The sequence below is a fragment of the Panicum virgatum genome, chromosome 6N (assembly GCF_016808335.1).
Source record: "Panicum virgatum strain AP13 chromosome 6N, P.virgatum_v5, whole genome shotgun sequence".
In the NCBI taxonomy this organism is placed as follows: Eukaryota; Viridiplantae; Streptophyta; class Magnoliopsida; order Poales; family Poaceae; genus Panicum; species Panicum virgatum.
Window position 1 is genome coordinate 5,433,242 of NC_053150.1, and position 22,092 is coordinate 5,455,333.

General features: G+C 39.9%; 1 protein-coding gene and 1 pseudogene across 1 annotated transcript; one reads left to right on the forward strand and one right to left on the reverse strand.

The window, feature by feature from the left end:
• The first annotated feature begins 1,162 nt into the window (after positions 1 to 1,162).
• On the forward strand, positions 1,163 to 6,738 carry LOC120679639 (annotated as a pseudogene).
• Positions 6,739 to 9,671: 2,933 nt separating this feature from the next.
• On the reverse strand, positions 9,672 to 12,308 carry LOC120679557 (transcription factor MYB10-like). Its single transcript, XM_039961165.1, has 3 exons — positions 11,840 to 12,308; positions 11,578 to 11,707; positions 9,672 to 10,815 (listed from the first exon to the last, which is right to left on the reverse strand). Exons 1-3 carry the CDS (start codon positions 11,970 to 11,972, stop codon positions 10,068 to 10,070), a joined length of 1,011 nt encoding a protein of 336 aa, XP_039817099.1. The 5' UTR covers positions 11,973 to 12,308; the 3' UTR covers positions 9,672 to 10,067.
• Positions 12,309 to 22,092: the final 9,784 nt, after the last annotated feature.

The following is a 22,092-nucleotide window of genomic DNA, read 5'->3' on the forward strand; positions in this document are numbered from 1 at the left end:
TCTAAATAAAATCATGCTAGTCTATGTTCTTCATTGTTCTAACTTCTAATTAACTACTAATAACATATGATGAAGAAAAACCCACGTGGATTTTTCGAAGTGCTTAAATTTTAGGTAAACTGAGATACTCAACCAAATTAGTCTCTTTACAATATGTAATTCTTAACCAAAGTTAGAGTGATGCCTTGTATAGAGTGTAATGCGTAAAAGAATGCACAAGTAAGGATTTCTTTGCAGAAGTCCATTGTAAAAAATAAAATAAAATAATGTGTCAAGATTTGTCAAGTTTTATGATTACTAAGACCATCAAGAACATTCTTTAGACAATAGACCGTAAAACACTAAGCTACATTGTCTATTCATTAAAGATCATATTTTTATTTAAAGTGAAAAGACAACCAAGCACATTAATCTGTTGTAACGGCTCTAAATTAAATTCATGCTAACCTATATCCTTGTTGATTCCAGTGGACTGATAACGTATCCTGAGAAAAATTTGCATCAATTCTTAGTAGCACGTAATTTTTAGATGATGAGATACTCATACCAAATTAGACTCATTGCGGTATGTAATTGTTAAAACAAAGTTAGAATAATGCCTTACTCCGAATGTGATGCCTAAAACGAATACAAAGTAAGGATTTCCTTGCATAAGTCCATTCTAGTTATAAAAAAAAATACACTGCCAAGATGTGTCAAAATGTTGTTATCTTCTTAAGACCGTCCAGGCAACAAAAGTTGTATATTCTCTAAGAAAGGTATTCATTTGAACTTAAATGTTAAATCATCTTGTATCCGTCTGATGTACTGCTCGAAAATTAAATTGGTAAATCTTGATTCTCCTAGTTCTCGTATACATCCGATGTAAGACTCAAAAATTAAACTTGTGGTAATCTTGTTCCTTACTATTTTGGGTAGAGTGGCAACATATTTCAAGGCACATATTTGCAAAATAAATTTACGAAATAAACATGTAGAGATTGAAATTTTGGAACTGGAAATGAAAACCTGATAAGTGAAGGGCTATTATGCTAAAATTAAGGAGGAGAGAGAGAGAGGACAGACAGAAGAAAAACCGTGTCCGATAAATAACCAGAGCTGTCTCTATTCACCCTCTCCGTCGCCTCCCAATAAAACCCACGCCACCGCCCACTCACCGGAGCCCGGCCGCCGGGATGCCTCAAGATTCGCGCCCAGCGGGGATGCGCCTCTTCGGCGTCACCATCGCGCCGGGTACCACCGCCGGCGCCCGAGGCGGATCCGCCGGACCGGGATCCGAGCCCCAACCCGCCCGTGGCGGTCAGGAGGACGTGATGCGCAAGTGCAAGAGCATGGGCAACCTCGCCGCCCTTGGCGCTGCCGCGACGGCGGAGGAGCTGGCGCTGACGGTGGAGGTGCCGGCGACGGGTACCTCTCCGATGGCGGGCTGATGCAGTCGTCCGGGAAGCGGCGGAGGGCGCAGGAGAGGAAGAAAGGTGCCGCCTTTTGCTCTTTTCTTCTGTCTATACAAAATCTTCCTTTTGATGCTGAAATGTGTACAAATACGCAAAGATCTGATGAGGCAATAGTCCCATTTCCGCGGTAGGAATGTTTATTTTGGTCCTAGAGTGTTTGGAAGTAGGGAGGTGCCGCACTTGTGAGTTTTTTATACGCAGAAATGCTATCCTATGCATTGCTTTAGAGGTAGTATTTTCGAGTATTGGTTTATTTTTCTTGTACAAGTGATTGGTTTATCTGGATGGAGCTCTAGATTTATTAAAAGCATGAATCTTTTTTCCTTTCCTAGTATTGTACCCTAGCCTGTATGTTGCATCCATTTATTGCGATTGGCGTATGGATTCATTTAATGTGCAAAACATCCTTTATTTGTGTTAAATTATGAGTATATCTTGATGTACTTTCCATGTCACAGTTATTTGTGTAGCTGTTCATGCATATCTGATCCAAATGATGTAGACTAGCGAGTTTGTTTTGTTCATATTCACTCTGGTGGACGATTGGGAAATACAGAAGTGACCAGGAGATATAAGTTTGTAATTTGTCCTTCTAGACTAGGAAACGGATACGTGTCAATGTCGGACACCCAATGTCGGACACCGAGACACAACCTCAGGGACATGTCCATGCATCATAGCTTCTAGTGACATTGGGTGATGTAGACTAATTTAATAACATAAGGATCAGTTATGAGTTTGTACTTTTGTCGGTCACCAGACATGTTCCTTATTTGGTGGCATGATGGGTGGCCAGTGTTCTAAAAAACGTTTTTAAACGTCGTTTAATCTTGATTAAATGCTGAACGGTGGCCAAGCGTTGCATTTAATCACAGTGTCGTTTAATCACAACACACGTTTAATCATGTTCAATCTACGTTTAATCACAAAAAACTCTAAACCATAGGCAAGCGTTCGCCTAGCGTCTAGCGTTTTTTAGAACCTTGTGGGTGGCTATGCTGGACTGTATGGTGCTTATACATTTCTTTTTGCATCATCACAGGCATAAGAAAGAAAATTTTGATTCTTATATTCTGGTGATTTGTGGAATTGGAGATTGGATTTATTCAAGCTATATTGTGGTTAGAAAATTAAGCTTTGTCTTCTATGGGGAAGTACCGACATGTGATGCTGAATGCTGCTATTTACAGTGCCTAGTTGGCTTATATACTGTCAGCTAACTGAATGATTGTATTAATTGAAAACTCTTTTCGTGCGTTACCCTGATGTATGCAGCCCTGTTTGATGCCATCATCTGTCCTTTCCGATAATGCATGACTTATGCAGTTGTAGTCTTGTAGGTGACTTTAGGAATCCATTTCTCTAGTGACTGATGCTGTATGGTGAAATTCAAGCTGAAAGTTGTTGACTGGCTGCAGTTATTATTGTATTTGATTTTGATGAGTTACTGTGTTAGTTTGTTAGTATGATTTCTCTTATTTTATTAGATATATATGGGGCTATCATTTTGCAATCATGCCCCAAGCTTCCAGTGAGTTGTTGTTGGTTATAAAATTGAAAATGTACCCAGTGGCGGAGCTTGACCTTGAATTTCAAACAAATGAGGGGGGGCCGCTCTTTTGCTACAGTAATGAACAGTAGCCATTTTACTATTCACGTAGTGGGAATTTCATTGGCCAGGGGGGGCCAAGGCCCCCCTTGGCCCCAATAAAGCTCCACCAGTGAATGTACCAGTTCTTGTTTAGGCCTTTGTTGTTGTTGGTTATCACCAGTTTAGACTCTAGAAGTGTATCCAGTTGTTTTGCTGGCAAAGCAGTGGCCATGCTTGGGGCTCTGGAGTGATGATGAAGTATCATATGGACTTACACTAAATACACTTGAATAAATGATGAATAATATATATTTTTTTACTCTATATTACATTTTAAATTGCTCTGGAGGTTTTATCAGAGCTATTAAATATGACAGTTGTTTTGACGATCCCTATGTAGAATGAGTAGATAATGCACATTTGAGAACTGAGGCTTATCCCTGCAGTGAAACCAATTTCATAAACTGATGGTGATGGTAAACTTTTGAAAACTGAAATATTTTGAGGCTTATCCAGTTGTTTTTTATTTGCAAAATTATTTACTGCATTTTTAGGCTTTTTGGCCTGTTGTGCAAATTATCCTCTTATTTAGACAAACACCAACTTATATCAAATGCAGCAGAATTAGATTTTTCTTAGATGATGGAGGTGTCTCCCACCTACGCATCAACCTGAATCAGATAACATTTTATAAATCTTTTTGACAATTCTATTAGGGAGAGCCAATTCAAGAAGTTTTACATTATCGAGTTAAAGATGAGATATGTATTCATCTCCATTTTTCAGCTAGAATTTGCAAATGCATAACATCTTTCTATATCTAGTTCAATTCATTAACAATATTATTGCCACGTTGCAGCTGTTCCTTGGACTGAAGAAGAGCATAGGACATTTCTTGCTGGTCTTGAAAAGCTAGGGAAGGGAGACTGGAGGGGTATAGCGAAAAATTTCGTTACCAGCAGAACACCAACTCAAGTAGCAAGTCATGCTCAGAAATATTTTTCTTAGACAGACTAATCCAAACAAGAAGAAGCGCAGATCAAGTCTTTTTGACATGATGCCAGGCGAGCTGGTACTTCCTACCAACCTATGGAGTACTACACTGACATCCCAAACATATTCTAACCCATGCTTAAAACTTGTGAACTGCAGTCACCAGCACCCAATTGCCCCATCTTACCACCATCAATGGCAAAAGTACATGATGTGGTAGCTATGACGAGACAACTCCAAAATAGCAACTTGGTATGCTCCTGATCCTCACAGTTTAATATTGATACCATTCTTTCATAACTGAACTGGAATTACCAATCTCACTTTCAGGAAGGAGGCTCATCTTCAAACACAGCCAATATAGCACCTCAAGTTGGAAGAGATCTTCCCCCAGTTCCATCTTTTTGGGCAACAAATATGGACTCAAGCTTCAGCAAACTGAACCGCATGGTAAAGCTGATATGATACCACTTCTGTCACTGATGTATTTTGTTTTAATCCACTCACAACAAAGTTCCTAAAAGATTTCTAGGATAGATTATATTATCTGTTTCCTTTGATTGCTTATGGTTAGCAACTTTTTTTTTTCATCTTTCATCTATAGCATGGGGCATAATTAGCTCACCACAGTGCCACAGGCCACAGGCCACAGTATCAGTTATGAGATGAACCTTTGGATGTGGTACAGAAGAACAGTAGTACACTATGTTTCTGTTAAAGTAGCAAAAAGGGAAACCAAAAGCCTGTGTATATTTACCGAGAAGATAGGTTACGGGGAAAGTGAAGCTGCCTTAGTTATTTACTAGGTGCGCACAGTTTCTCCCCATTTGAGGACCATCCAAATGGTCACTAAAAAATTGAACTGGAAATGCAGATACAAAAATGGCGATCATCATTCAAAATTCATGTTCGGTAATAGATAAGAAAAAAGGCATTCAGTTGCAAAAAAAATAGTAAAGAAAAGCTATACTGTTTAGTGAACTTTGTCTTTGTTTCTCATGTGTAAACCGACCTGGAATTCTTCCATCAAATTGAGTACCGCCCTTTTGGCATGTACCTTTGTCGGACTGTAGACCACCCTAACCCTTAATTTTAAACCTTTTAGATCTCATTGTGATTTGTATGGTTGCTTGTCAGATATTGTTGAGCATGGAATAGGTCGGCTGCACAATGGATATCTTCCATGGTGTTGCATACCGATTGGCCATTGCATTTTAGTGTGCATTATTAGCCTTATGTATCAATCCAACAACTAGCAACGTTTCCCCCTTTTCCTAAGATATTTTTAGTTAACAGTTGTTGCTTTTCATATTGAAATACGCAACTTGCGAAATATGAAAAATCTTTAAACATGTACCTTTTAAACCAAGGTTATTTGGCACCTTAGCGTCTACAGGGGGACTACATGGTTTCAGAAACTTTTCCTATTAAAAAGCATGTAGCATTTCTTCTTTACTATTATGCAGTGTTCAATGTTGATCTTTTATGAGCTAGATTTAAAATTTTCATTGCTTATTGATCAACTCATGATTTTATCCTTTGTTAGGAGCCCTTATGGAGAACACCCTATCCATTCAGACCAATTCCAAGGTCCCCTGACGGGACATCTCCATCACTCCTGTTGTTGCCAATATAGCTTCTCGGGTTTCCAAAGCTAACCCAACTGCATGTACTAGCACATCCTTGAGCCCGCGAAGTGATACATCATCATTGCCTCCGAAGGCAGATCCTCCAGCAGAGATGAAGGATTTGGAACTGACTGTTGCCCCACCCTCCCAACAAAACATGACCAATATGTCTTCCCAGAATGCGGTAGGCGTGATTCAAGTCATCTAAACTAATATTTTTTTTTGGAAGTTACATGTTTATTGACTGTTGATCAAATAATCATTAACATTCTATTAGCAATACATCAATTAAAAGCATGGGTTATAAGATAACCATTGTCTGTAATTTTTCTATGCTCCGATCATTTCATACCTGCTGCCTCTGTTTACCCACTGAAGTTGTGTGCATTGGTGCCGTGTGGATGCTGGACCTGTTTTTTATTCCCCCTTTTTACTCATGTTACTTCTATATATGTTTTAGGAATTGGCGCAAGCTTAACTGATCATTTTCGCTGCGTATGTATGCTGGTTGGAATCGAATGCAGTTCATGTGCATGCATGGTTCTCCACATTAGGCCCAGACAGAAGGTATATTATATTATTCAATGGAGAAAGTGACTGAAAAAAGTTAGGAAAACAGAATGCTGTCTGGTACTAGCATCATTATTGGCTTTACACCTGACCCTAATGTTTGGTACTTGGTGCTATGGTACAAGAAAAGCTTGGTGTATGTCTGTTACTCTAGTGTATCTGAAAGTGTTGGTTTAGGCACCTGCATGCATGTCTCCCTAAGTTTCTGGAGAAGTAATACTTGGTGCAGATTGCAGAACTGAAAGCTATGAAGAAGGGAAAATCTTTGAACAAATTATATGTAAGTCTGAGCATCACAGGTTTATAGGAAAGTCTAAGGCCTGGATGGATGCTAGTAATTCAGCATAGGAAGTTAGAAACTAGTCTCTAGTGTAGTGCAATACTCTGACGCTCTGCAATCTCACATGTACCCTAACACTCCAGTCTCCCCTTGGAACATTGGAATTGAAGTTACTAATACCTGCAGGAATTGAATTTACCCTATTATACTCTTGGTGCACAATTTTTCAGAAAGTTGACATTGTTCCATGTACTGCTGATCCTTATTCTGTTTCATATTTGGTGTTCACAACTTCTGAAAATCATATGAAAATTTAATGCTTGCAGCGATCACAAGACTTCCTTTTCTCCACAAATTGACAACTCATCCAAATTAAACTTGCACACAAAAGTAAATTAATCAAAAGTGAAACAAAACCGAGGAGTGTCACTCACACCTCTGGGCATGCATCAAGCTGTCGGTTGTCGCCAAGGCCTAGAACAAAAAACAGAGAGGAATAATCTGGACAGTTAAGTTAGAGGAAAACTAAATTAAGAAAAGCCAAAGGGAGTAGGATAACAGTAAATTGTCGGCCTGCAATGCCATGGCCACTACTGCATTTCAAACCCTAACAAACTCTGATGTTGGAAGGATCCAAAACGAAGTATCGAGCGACGATCGGTCGATCTTTCATACATGTCAAAGTGAGCAAGGTGATGGAGGAGCGGGAGTGATGCCTCATCCAATTTTGTGCTTAGCTGCATTCTTACGGAAACCACACACCACAGTCCACATAGACGACAGAATCATGACCCTACTACTTCATGCTCTAGGATAGGAAGATCACAATGCAAGGCTCATCTGACCACCGCACTGCAAAAATTTTATTCATGCTATTTTTTTAAAAAAAACACACGCCCTTTCATGGAAGAAATTGAATTAATAATACACATGTGAAGAGGAAACTAACATATAAAATCAGCGAGAAAAGTGTGATTTAATCCGTCGGTCCACAGTGACATGCGATGGATCGTATCGATCATCTGCCTGTGACGTTCCAGCTAATTCCTTGCTTTGCAGAAGTCCAACCCCACCTAATGACCCCATACAAGGGATGCAAAAAGTTCCCGTTTCACCGACGGAATTCAGTTATGTTTATTCACTCATGGACGCATAAATTAAATTTTGGGTTGTCGGACTAATGAAACATTGCTCATTTGTGTATTTTCTTCGGCGAAATTAAGCAGACAGCAGTCCACATTCAGGGACTTGTTAGGTGCATTTTTGATAATAAGTTATGAAAAAGTGATGAAAGAACACTTTATTATGAATTACTTTATTTACAGCAGTAGTACACCAACACTAGTTGCTTGGAATCTTAAATGATTTTTTTTCCTCATTCAACAACTGTGACAAGAATACAATAGTATGTACCACGGCTGACACAAATAATTATGTACTGTCTGATTATTTTTAGGCTACCAAAAAAAAAGTCATATGTACGTACGGAGCATGTAATTAAATTAATCCTGAATGCGACATAGAAAGAGAAGATGCATATATGTGTATATAACTATAAGCACCACTGCATGGGTTTCTTTCATGTCGTTATCTCTCTTGGACGAACATAGCTGTCAACATGGGCCTATGCCTGCTGCCTAAGCTTTGTTTCAGCAAGAAGCTGCTGCTGTCCATTATTCTTATTCAAACTTGTTGCTCTCAGTGTTCAGCTAGGATTTGCACTGATCGAGCTAGCAACTAGCTAGCAATATTGTAGATAGAATTAGACCTCATTGTGCCCTGCTGGCTAACGTTGCACCTAACAATAATACTGATTCATCGAAGAATGCAGAATAATGTGTTGGCAAATTAATAATATATAGTGTTATTATTGTTCATGGAGAACAATGCCATCCATCTCTTGCGCGCGCGCACACTGGTCATCAGTGTGTGGGTGTGTGTTGGCGATGATGTGACATGCAGGGCACACTCTTGGGTGGCCATTATGCAACAAGTCTCGCCACTTGATCTCCAGGTCCAGGATCCATTGACAAATTAATTTCATGCTTGGGTTCTAAGGAACCAATGCAATGCATGGACAGATGCTTATATGCATGTTGTACTAGCTCGTGTAACGGCTGGAGGTTCAGTTCTGGGGGCACCAGGCATCAAATTGCATTGATTAATATTGTAGTACTCTTGATTAGAGTTTAAGCAAGAGTTAACGGCACTAAGCAAGCTATATTCAACTACTATATGTGTTGCCTTTTTGTTAAGCCATCTCCCTTAGTGTTAATCAAAGTGTATATTATATAGCTTCGATTCTCTAATAAGTTGTCAACAATGCATGCACCATACTATGTATTGGAGGGTTGTGTGATAATAGATGCTTTAATTTGTGAAGTTATACCATGAGTGTTTATTGTGCGACTGTTAATTCTTTTTCAAGTAATGAATCCATTTTCTAAAATCACATGAATGTAATACCGCGGCTAATTAACGTGGGGCGGATTAGTTTTTTTTTGGGTGGGGGGGGGGGGGGAGGGGGGGGTAGGGGAGGAAAGGTGGAAAAGAGAGAGTTGGACGACGAGGAAGAATTGAAGGAGCTCAGTGCCTCAGCCCTTTCTCCAATCGTGTGCTGTATCTACCACTATGGCTGACTGACAATGAGATCAAAGACTCTAATTTCGCATTATCACTTTTCTCTCCCCTATGTTTTTAGATGATTATTGTCGTCTAGCTATGTTTATATATGTGATGACAAGGCACACACACGTGCACCTCATTGATCTCAACTCTTACGCAAGTATGCGCAAGCTCTTTTATAGCTCACTTTACGAAGCAGTCACTATAAGTATGGAACTTCAGATTTTAATTTAGACAATACAATACAATACATCCATGCTTGACACCATTTACTATTTAAGTTTTCAGTTTTATATGCAAAATCAAAGTCATGCTAAACATTCAATATATAGCATATATAAATAATGTCAAGTATCACCAGAGTTTAATTATTATCTGTTCTTACATGAAGAAAACAAAAACTAACAAATTACGATCGAGCAACAGAAACTAACAAAAAAGCAGTTGATAACTAGATGTCTAGATACATCCATCCACATCAACATCATCCACATGCTGCAATCTATAGCGCAAACAAACACAAGAATCCAAAGGGGGAAAGAGCATGGCTCCTTTTTGCTTCTCTTTTGTCATCTTGCTTATTATTTTAAATTCATTTAGATACATCAATCAAATTACACTCCAAGCGCAATGCCATGCATGAACATATGCATGCATGCATCCATGCAATTTATCTTTACAAAAAAAACCAATTAACACACACACACACTCTCTCTTAGTATGCACTCCAAACAAAAAAAAACATGTTAAATCAAAATGTAAAAGAAAAAAATCCAACAAAATAAATTATGCGCCTTGGAAAACCTCATTATTTCACGTATAGACAGATCAGATCAGGTGAGAGCTAGAAATGGATCAGAGGTAGATCATCAGATCAAGAAAGATATCAAGGAGAGAGATGCATATGCACACACACCAGCTTAATATCATGCATGGTCATTTGGTCCCATAAAAAGTAGGGAGTGAGCACCGCTTTCCATGGCTTCCAGGTTGGACGGTGTTAGTTCTTGGTCATCGTCCCACATCAGCAGGTGCTGCGCCGACTCATCGTCCCATTGATCCTGCCCTAGCTGCTCCTCCTCCTGCTGCTTCTGCTGCTGCCCGTAGAAGCAGCCGCCGCCGTTCGCCATGCCAGCCGCTTGGCCATTGTTGCCTCCCTCATGATCATCATGGCCTCTTTCCTCACCTAAGCCGCAGTCCATGGTTGCCATGCCCATGTCGATGCCGTCGACCAGGGGAGGCAGCTGAAAGCCCGGCGCGTCCATCGCCGCCGCCGTGAAGGTGAGGAACGGGAGCTGCAGCTGTGCCGCCGGCGACGTCAGCGACGGCGGCGGGCTGACGCTCACGCTGGTGTCGAACATGAAGAAGGGGCAGTGCGGAGGCAGCAGCGCCGGCGGGGAGTCTGCTTGGCCGGCGCCCAGCTTCGGCGGCAGCGCTAGGCTCTGGCTGATGATGGCGTCGAGCTGGTGCTCCGCCGCGCCGAACGGCGTCTGCAGGTGGCCAAGCGCCGCTGCATCCGATGCCGCTGTGCTGCGTGGAGGGCTCGACGTCGTCACCGACGAGCTCGTCGTGCTCACTGCTGGCTTTCGGATCTTCTTCTTGATCCATGAATTCCAGTAGTTCTTGATCTCGTTGTCCGTCCGGCCAGGCAAGTGGCTGGCAATGTGGGCCCACCTGCACAATGGGGTTAATTCCTTCGGATTAGGCCTTCGTTTTCAAGTAATGCAATCTTAATATCTTTATCATCATATATATACACCTCGATTTGTTCTAGTCGTGTTCAAGTTAAACTAGTCGAAAACGACTTGTGAAAAAAATGGCACGAGTACTGCTATACATGTATGATGATGTCAAGCTGATGTATGTACAGATCATAAATAATATTAATTTGTTTGGAAGGACAAATGAAAACCTTGGAAAAATGTGTGATAGCTAGATAATAAAGACAAACAGCATCCTAAGACACTTCAAATCACAATTGATGTTGTAGAAATTTCATATCAGCTTTTGTTGTCTGATGCTGCCTACAAGACTGCCAAGTCAATGTCGGAAGAGACGCGAATGAACCAAGGAGAAAATTCTGTCGAAGGCGATGAAGCATCTAGTAGCAACTTGCAGCCAAGTCAGCATTGCCAAACTAAGAACACAATAATTGAGCATGGAAACTCATAGAGTCTTTTTTTTTTTCTCGAACGCGTAGGAGAACTGCGCATCAATATAAAGAAGATGGAAACTCATCGAGTCACAACGAAAAAATACCAATGTGGGGGGTGGCCAAATAGCAGTTGACAGAAAAATCATTTTGCTAGCAATTGGCGTGCAAGTACTTAATTTGCAGGACTGAGTGATTGAGTGGTTTGGGGAGAACTTTCTTAAGAAGCAAAGAAGAAAGCTCCATTTTGTACTAACAGAAAGCATAGCACACTTGCGGCATACCTGTTGCCAACAATGGCGTGGAGGCTGATGATCAGCTTCTCCTCCTCCGCGGTGAACCGCCCTCGCCTGATGTCCGGTCTGAGGTAGTTGATCCATCGCAACCGGCAGCTCTTCCCGCACCGCTGCAGACCTACAGAGCCATCACATTGCAGAAACTTAATCGACCAAAAATCACCCAACTCTCAACTATCCAAGAACAAGGACCCAAATGTTCACCATCGTCAATCAAGTGATGGGGAGTAGTAGTCAAGAGAGGACCTACCGGCTTTCTCCGGGACCTCGCTCCAGCACCCGTAGCCATGCGTGGTGATGTATCTGATGAGCTTCTCATCCTCCTCAGGAGACCAGAGCCCCCTCTTCACCTTCTGCTGGTTGCAGCAGGAATGATGCCCCATGCACACACAACACAAACTTGAAAATTCACTAGTTATAGCTATATCTAGCTTAACAATACTATAGCTGCTGGCTATGCACACGAACACAAAAGTTAAATGCTGATGCAAGTTGTGTTATAACTATCAAGCTAGCAGTATATGCATATGACATCTCATGGGTGCAAATGGTTGGTTGGTGTTTAGCAGCCCTTTTAACATGAGCTCTCTTGGCTTGGCCCCTTCCTCTTCTAGCTCTAGCTTCTGCCTCCATCACTCTTCTTTGCCGATTATTATTTAATCGAATCATAGATTATATTTTTCTCTGATTGCTTCCTGAGGGATCCTCCTGATTAAGCAAGCATGCAAGGCCTCACCATGACTCTTCCCTTTCATATTGCGCGTTTCCATGGTGAGGGCCCTACCCTGGTTCCACTTTAATTGGTGCTTTCTATCTAACACTACAGCGACATGGCATCAAACGTATATATAGCTAGGAGAAGAATGGTTGCTTCACTTTTATTCGTAACAACCTTCACAACTAGCTACACATACACTTGCATGGGCACTTGTGCAGGGATGAAAACGGTCGGAAACGGTAATTATTCGGTAATTAGTTTTTTTGTCGTTTTTCTTTGATTGTGAATAAATAGGATATAGAATCTTGTATACAAATTTGTATTCTTGTTTTGAGCATTGAGCTTGTAAAGATTCATAAAAGGTAAACCTTAAATTCATCCTATATTTTCTCAAATGATAGATATAAAATTCGGTATGGATTCGGAAACAAATTCGGTATTTTTTTTCACTTTTTTTGTTGTAGGGAGCAAATAATGCATAAAATAATTTATGCAAAATTTTATTTTTATTTGTAATAATATGCTTGATAATATAAGAAATGATCACCATTAAATTTTATACATATCTATTTTAAAATATTAAATTTATTCTAACAGTTCAGATTACCACTTTCATCTTGTGCTATACATGGCATCAGTATGAAGCATGATGGAACCATAACTAACCAGAAGATATCTACATGACAGATACTGTTGTGGGGTATTATATGTGTATTATACAGCATGTGTGGCATGAAAGCCGTTGTTGTTGTCAAGAGAAAAGTGCACAGCTCTATGTGCCTTTGGGTGCTCCTGTTGGTAGTTAGTAAGCAAATGTGGAGTTTGGTATGTAATCGACGCAATATTGTGCGTGATCTTGATGTCAACCTACCTTTTCATGTCCTCAGAAATGAACCTTGATGAGGTACATCTTGACTGGGATTCGAATTTGTACGTATGTTCGCATGATCTCAGTAGCCATCATTGCTAATAATTTTGCTTGGTTATTCCTCAATTTAAGTGGGATATGCACCTTCGTCCATTCTAACCAAATGAAGTAATATAGAAAACTACTGAGTTTACCTGCAAAAAAAATCACATAGTTTTAATTAACTGGAACTATCTCCATTAGGGAAACAAAAAAACCTTAAAACACAATAGATCACAAAAAAATTAATTTATTGTGATCCATTTTTAACGGTACATAAATACCATATGAACACGTTATCTCACTGATACAATCATTTATTATTATATAACAAAGGAAAAAGTCTAGTTTACAACCTCAAACTATCACAAAAGTTTAATTTTCGACCTTCAACTGTGAAACCGGATAATAGAGGCTATCAAACTGTTGAAACCAGGAAAATTTGGCCTCTTAGGTGGTTTCGAAGGTTGTTTTCCATTTTGTGAGAATTAAAATATTCAAATTTAAAAAAAATCATAAGTAATTCATTTTAAATAAAAAAATGAAATGGGTATCAAAAGTTTTTAAAAAATGTAACTTGTCTATTGATCCATTTTTTATGTTTATAAAATTTGGTTGCATGTAGTTATGCCTATTATTTTTTAATAATTATGATTCAAATAGAGCAATAATAGGTTACTTTTTAAGAAAAATTTTGGTACTAGTTTCATATTGATTTTTTAGATGTAACTAGAATTTTTTTTAAAAAGTATAAAACCAGCTTCGAAACCACCCTAAGGGCCAAATTTGCCCAGATTCGATAGTTGGATGGCCTCTATTATCCTGTTTTGTAGTTGGAGATTGAAAATCGGACTTTTGCGATAGTTTGGGGGTGTAAATTGTAATTTTCTCTACAACAAAATATCCAATTATGTGAGCTTAAAACTAATTTAGTAAAAAAAGATAATATAAATACAATGTGCTATAGTTCCTGCAAGAAGGAAAAGCATCCAGCCTGAATAATTTGAACTAATAACACTGTAAATGAATTTAAACAACGATATATGAGAAATAGTCTATGAGAAACAACATCCTCGTCATAGTACATACCCTAACTCAGATTTGAGATTTCTATTTGAGCCCAAGGATCATGTATATTCTAGGCACTGTTCGTCTATATGGCCGTTTAGCCTATTTACACGCCATGTAAACGCTGCACAATGGCTAGCTATGTACATTTAATTATATATTTACCTTGTTTAACTTGTTTAAATGGCTGTTTAGTCCGAATAAAGAGCTAAATGGTAGGCAACTGACTGTTTAGCATTTTACCGTTTAGGCTAACACTGATTCTAGGTTGTTTCTGCAACTTCGAAATAAAGAGCTTTTGTTTGTTACAGACAATTGCAGAAAATGCTAGTTCATGAGGGTCATTTTATTAGATTTGTTGAGAATATGATGTCGATGAGAAAAGCTGAGTTATAGATTGTGCTATGATTAGCTATATATAGTCATTTTACAGTATGTTCTAGAATCATGATTCATTAAGTGATTTCTTTGTTATGGATTTATTTTCATTGGACCAATCAATTCCAAACATACAGGATAACAATTGGATTTTCAAAAAAAATATTTTGCATTGCAGTAGAATGTATACACAACATTTATTTGGAGAAGTCATACATATATTGGCAGCCTTGCAAGGTATGGCCAGTTTCTCTGAATAAATATATTGTTCATACATATAAAAGATGAACTATTATTTTCTTTTCCAAGGTACTAGGCGTATAGCCCGTGAATTTGCGCGGCTAGTATTGAAAATTCAAAGATTTGTATGTCTTTGTATCCTTACTTAAATATCATACTATATTTTATCATATATCACCCTATTCATTATCATAAATTATGTCTTATTGTTGGTTAAAACAATTCAAATATGATCTACCTATAATAACAATTTAATTTGTTGAGCTTTAATAATATTATGCATATAATTATTCTTATTTTTATTTTATTTTTATTGATTGTTGTTAGCTTTAGTTTTTATTAATAGTATATGTTTGTAATTGATACATAGGTAAATGATATTTTATATTTAATTTTTCATAATGGCATTGGTGGATGATTTTTAATTAGGTACAAGGATATTTTAGGCTAATTTTTATTATAATGGCAGTGGTGGGTGATTTTTATTTTTCTATTTTTTTCGATTAACGTGGGAATTTCTAAGTCTTGAGAGCGAATGTGGAGGCTCCGTTTGTTGGCCAAATAATAAGATAATAGATATTTCCAAGACTTATAATATTTTCATCATTTAAAATAGTATTATTTTTTTTGTAAAAACTGAAGTCAAAGTACCATATTGGAGGCTATGTCGTCGTCCCAAACGACTACTTCTGTTTGGAATCAGATGTACTGTTCGATTTCTTCTTGTTTTTGATCTTGGTATATGCTTGTAAATTTGAGGCAAAGGTTTAGGTGAAGGCACACAGTAAGTTTGATCTTTTTTTTTTCAAATACGCAAATTAACCTTTGCATTTTGAACTAGCATTCAGCCTTTACTAGTATCGAAGTCGATTCTTAATTACAATGGAATCGAGTCGACCTACCAGGCAGAGATTCATAGAATATATGTCGATGTTATCCTCTATGACTTTTTTGTTTTTCATCTACACTGAACCCACCAGATAGAGATTGACATGTGCGCAGCAGTGTCGTATATATATTCTTTCTAGATGACAATAATGATCAATACAGGCCATGTATGACCTAGCTAGATTATATTCTAGCTAGGGTCCATGGCGGCTGAATCAATGTAGAAGCCTAGAAGGTCCCCTGTTTTGCAAGTAAGGCCCCGTTTAGTTGCGCGATGTAAAAATTTTGAAAAGACATCTTTCTACATTTGAAGTACTAAATATAGACTAATTACAAAAATAATTACAGAATTCGTCTGTAAATCGCGAGACGAATCTAATGAGCCTAATTAATCCGTCATTAGAGGTTATTTACTGTAGCATTACTGTAGCAATTTAGCATCTAATTACAGCCTAATTAGGTTCATTAGATTCGTCTCGCTATTTACAGACAGCAGTCGCAATGTGTTTTTTATTTTGTCTAGATTTAAGTCTCCATGCAGGTGCCGGAAATTTTTTTGGAATTTTGGTTTTTGCATCTAAACACGGGCTAAGAATGTTGGGTATTATCAGTAGACCTGGGCAAACGTCGGGTCGGGTCAAGGCCGGGTCACGGGTCGCATAGGACGGCCCGCGCCCGACCCGTACCTATCACCGGGTCGGGTCGGGTTGGCCCGTGCACCCTGCGCGGGCGTGTCGGGTCGGGTTTTTTTCGGGTTGGGTCGGGTTTTTTGGCCTTTGGGTCGGGTTTTTCGGGTTGGGTCGGGTTTTGGGTCAAAAATCACGGCCCGTGCCCGGCCCGTTGATTGTTGCGGGTCAAAAAAATACGGCCCGCGCCCACCCGCCATGTAGGTCGGGTCGGGTCGGGTCGGGTTTTTTTCAGGCGGGTTGGGTCGGGTTGTTCGGGTCGGGTGACCCATGCCCAGGTCTAATTATCAGCAAGCTGTTCCTCTACACACTGTTGGAGAAACGCACATTGGTACCAGCACGTTAGTGCCGGTCAAAACGGAGCCGGCACTAACGTGCATGAACCGTACAAAGCGGGTACGTTAGTGCCGGCTAGAAACTCCAGCCGGCACTAACGTGCCATCCCCCAACGGTCAGCCCGTCTGCCACAACGGTCAAAAGACACGTTAGTGCCGGCTGGTGATTCTAGCCGGCACTAACTTGGTCAATTGCATGTTAGTGCCGGCTGGTAAATCTAGCCGGCACTAAACGTCCACACTTAGTGCCGGCTAAATCCACTAGCCGGCACTAACTTGCCCCGTATAAGCCAGGCACTCCTTCTTCCCCAGCCCGACCATTTCATTTGGCCGAGCTCCTCCTCTCTCTCATGGCGTGTTAGAGGGGAGGTGCTGCCCATTTTCCCCCAAATTTGTGAGGATTTCACCCATCCAAGTGCACCAAAGGTTAGTAGCTTCTTCCACTCTTCTTTCACGGTATTTATTCTTTGTTTCATGCTTTCTAGATAAAGAAAATAGTGATATTAAGGTTGAGGAAAAATGAGCATAATTTTCCAATTTATTCATTAATTTGAGTAAAATAGAATCGATTTGTTACTTTTTAGAGAAGGTTTTCTAGATAGTTTGACTATGACACATTTAGAGTAATTTTTTTGAATTATTTCACGGGGACATGTGTATATGTTATTATGCAAAATTTTAAGGATTTTAAGGATGAGGAAAAATGAGCATGATTTATTAATTTGTTCATTAATTTGAGCAAGGTAGAATTGATTTGTTGCTTTTTAGAGAATGATTACTATATAGTTTGACTATCACACATTTAGAATGAGTTTTTTTGAATTATTTCATGGTGACATGTCTATATGTTATTGTGCCAAGTTATTTTGTTATTTAGTTTAAATTTACTAGATAGGTGGTCTATGACACATTTACATTTTTTTTAATTACTTCATAGTAACCTGTTTTTAGGGATAATGAGCATGATTTTTTTTAATTTGTACAGATGGACCGGCAATGGATGCACGGAAGCCGGAGCACCTCGGCGTGGATTCAGGGTTTAGATTCTTTTCTCAAAGCGGCAATGGCAAATAGGTCGCCAAAGGGTTTAATGTGTTGTCCATGCAGTGTTTGCGAAAATAAAAAGGAATTCCGAAAAAGAGATACTCTATGGAATCACCTGGCCTTGAATGGTTTCATGAGTAACTATAGTCTTTGGACTAAGCACGGCGAAGTTGGAGTTATGATGGAAGATAATGAAGAAGATGACGATGGTGATAACAATCTTCCAGATTGGGCATGGGTTCATGAAGCAGGTGGCTTTCAAGATGAACCAATGGACGAGGGTGAAGCAAATGTTGCACAAGAGGAGCCACCTGACGAGCTAGGTCAGGCGTTACTTGATGCACAGAAAGACAGTGAGACTGTGAAGGAGGCATTAAAGTTCGAGAAGATGTTGGAGGATCACAAAAGGCCGTTGTTCCCTAATTGCAAACCGGAGCAAAAGAAGTTGGGTACCACGCTGGAGATGCTGAAATGGAAGGCAACTGATGGTGTAACCGATAAGGGATTTGGTGAGCTATTAAAGATTGTAAAGAACATACTTCCTGAGAGTAATGAACTGCCGTCAACAACATACGAAGCTAAAAAGATGGTTTGCCCTCTTGGATTGGACGTGCAGAAGATTCACGCATGTCCTAACGACTGCATCCTGTATCGCGGTGAATACGAGAACTTGGAAGCTTGTCCTGTTTGCAACGCATTGCTGTATAAGATTAGGCGAGATGATCCAGGTGATGTTGATGGGCAGCCGGTAAAGAAGAGAGTTCCCGCAAAGTTGGTGTGGTACTTCCCTATAATACCACGTCTGAAGCGCTTTTTCAAAAACAAGGATAACGCTAAGTTGATGCGGTGGCACAAAGAAGACCGTAAGGAGGATCACATGATCAGACACCCAGCAGATGGGTCCCAGTGGAGAAATCTTAACCGAGAGTATCCTCAATTTGACAACGACCCAAGAAATATAAGATTTGCTCTAAGTACTGATGGAATGAATCCGTACGGTGAGTTTGGCAGCGCTCATAGTACATGGCCTGTGACCCTATGTATGTTCAACCTTCCTCCTTGGTTGTGCCTGAAGCGTAAGTTCATCATGATGCCGGTGCTTATAGAAGGGCCAAAAGAACCTGGCAACGACATTGATGTGTTCCTACAACCCTTGATGGATGATCTATTACTACTCTGGAAAGAAGAAGGTGTACGTGTGTGGGATGAGTATAAACAGGAGTCCTTCAACCTCCGAGCTTTGCTTTTTGTATGCATCAATGATTGGCCTGCACTTGCAAAACTTTCGGGACAGTCGAACATGGGATACATGGCCTGCACCCACTGTTATGATGAGACCGATAGCATTTATTTGAAACACTGTAAGAAGTGCGTATACATGGGCCATCGTCGATTTCTTCCAACCGATCACCCCCTAAGAACCGAAGGGAAGCATTTCAAAGGAGAGCCCGAAACTCGTCCTAAGCCTCTATTTCGTAATGGAAAGCGTGTGTTCTCGATGATCAAGGATGTGAAGGTAGTATTTGGAAAGGGTCCCGGTAGGCAACCTGTTCCCAAGGATGACCAGGGACATGTTCCAATGTGGAAGAAGAAGTCTATATTGTGGAACCTACCTTATTGGCAAGTCTTACAGGTTCGCAACGCAATTGATGTGATGCATCTGTCGAAGAATCTTTGCGTAAACCTACTAGGATTCCTGGGAGTGTATGGTAAGTCAAAAGACACATTGGAAGCAAGGCGCGACATGCAACAGCTAGCTGGACGAAAAGGCTTGCAACCCGAAAAGAGAGACAAAGGATGCCACTATTTAAAACCTGCCAGCTATAATCTGAGCAAAGAGGAGAAGGAAAGTATGTTCGATTGCTTGAACAGTATCAAGGTCCCGTCTGGGTACTCCTCAAATATACAGGGCATAATAAATGTGAAAGAGAAGAAAATCCAAAACTTGAAGTCACATGACTGCCACGTCCTGATGACACAACTACTTCCGGTTATACTGAGGGGTGTTCTACCGGAAAATGTGAGATTGGCAGTTGTAAAGCTTTGTGCGTTCATGAATGAAATTTCGCAAAAAGCAATTAATCCAAATAATCTAATAAAGCTGCAGAAAGACATTGTCGAATGTCTTGTCAGCTTCGAGATGGTCTTCCCACCTTCCTTCTTCAATATTATGACACACCTTCTAGTTCATATTGTGACAGAAATAACAATCCTGGGTCCTGTTTTTCTACACAATATGTTCCCTTTCGAGAGGTTCATGGCCGTATTGAAGAAGTACGTGCGCAAACGTTCTCGCCCAGAAGGATGCATTGCTAAGGGCTATGGAACAGAGGAGGTCATTGAGTTTTGCGTTGACTATCTTCCTGATCTCAATCCGATTGGGCTCCCCGTGTCACACCATGAGGGGCGACTAAAGGGAAAAGGCACACTAGGAAAGAAATGTAATATGAACATCTCTTGTAGTGAATTCAGCCAAGCAAACTTCACGGTTCTTCAGAATTCATCCAAGGTGGCTCCCTATATTGATGAGCACATGAATATTATACGGTCCGAAAATCCACAGAAGAATTTTGCTTGGATTACACGCCAACATATAAAAATTTTTGACGGCTGGTTCAGACGAAAATTATTGGGCAACAACACAGTTGATCAAGAACTTCAATGGCTGGCCAGGGGACCATCAATAACCGTCCAGCAATACCAAGGGTACGAAATCAATGGGTATACATTTTACACGAGAGCTCAAGATAAAAAAAGCACCAACCAAAACAGTGGTGTCCGTATGTGTATAGTAAACAGTAATGGAGAAAAAAACAACTACTATGGTGTCATAGAGGAGATATGGGAACTTGAATATGGACCCATAGTTGTCCCTCTGTTTCGTTGCGAATGGGTGGCTGGAGGAGGCGTAACGAAGGACCAGTATGAGATGACCATAGTCGATTTTAAAAAGATTGGATATAAAGATGAGCCATTCGTTCTAGCCAAGGATGTGACACAAGTGTTCTATGTGAAGGACATGTCGAGCAAACCGAAGAAAAAGTCGGATAAGACGTCTCAAGCAGACAAGGCTGGAAATGAGCCGAAACGGCACATAGTTCTTCCAGGTAAAAGAAAAGTTGTTGGAGTCGAGAATATTTCGGACAATTCGGAAGATTATGACCAGATTGATGACCTTCCTCCATTCTCAGTTGACGTTGACCCCAGCATCCTCTTATCCAAAGAGGACACGCCTTACTTACGCCGTGATCACGTCCAAGGCACTTTCATCAAAAGGAAGATTATCAATGTTCCAGTAGATAATGATGATGAGTAGTACTTTTATATAAATTATATATTATATTTTCTCATTTAGTGATGTAATGTAACGCACCGCGCCGTATTTGTCTCAATTCTCGATACTATTCATCCAATTAGGACACAATATCATCTTCAAATAATATTATATTTTTGCATGGTATAACTATTATTTACTTTCACTAATTTTGCATTACTAGGAGTGTTGAAACATTAAATTACAAACAAATAATCAAGTAATTTGCGAATTGATTACATCATTGTATTGGCTATTACTGAAAAGACTTTTGAATATTTTTGCATGGATCAATCTGAAATTTTTTCGATTTATTACAAATAATAGAAGTATACTAACATATAAACCCTATAAGCTACACATAATTGATAATAGTAGCATATTTGTTAATTTACTTCAATTGCTATTGTTATTTTGTAGATATAATTACTATAATTATTGTGTAGCTAAAAAACTTAAGATATAAATTTTTGTTTTATTATTTTAATTATTAAGCCTATTATGAATAAATTTATGAATATTAAAAATTTATTGTAAATGGTAACCGGCGTGGCGAATTTACAATTCCCGCCAGATGGGACACGTTAGTGCCGGCTAGTAGTTCTAGCTGGCACTAATGTGAGAACGTTAGTGCCGGCTAGACCTACCAGCCGGCACTAATGTGTCCCATCTGACGTCACGGGGGCACGTTAGTGCCGGCTGGTAATACCAGCCGGCACTAACAGAGCCACGTTAGTGCCGGCTGGTAATACCAGCCGGCACTAACCGAGCCCCCGTGACGTCACTAACCTACCAGCCGGCACTAATGTGTCCCATCTGACGTCACGGGGGCACGTTAGTGCCGGCTGGTAATACCAGCCGGCACTAACCGAGCCACCCCCAACAAATTACTCCCTTCGCCGCCCAATTCCGATCGACGTTGCCCG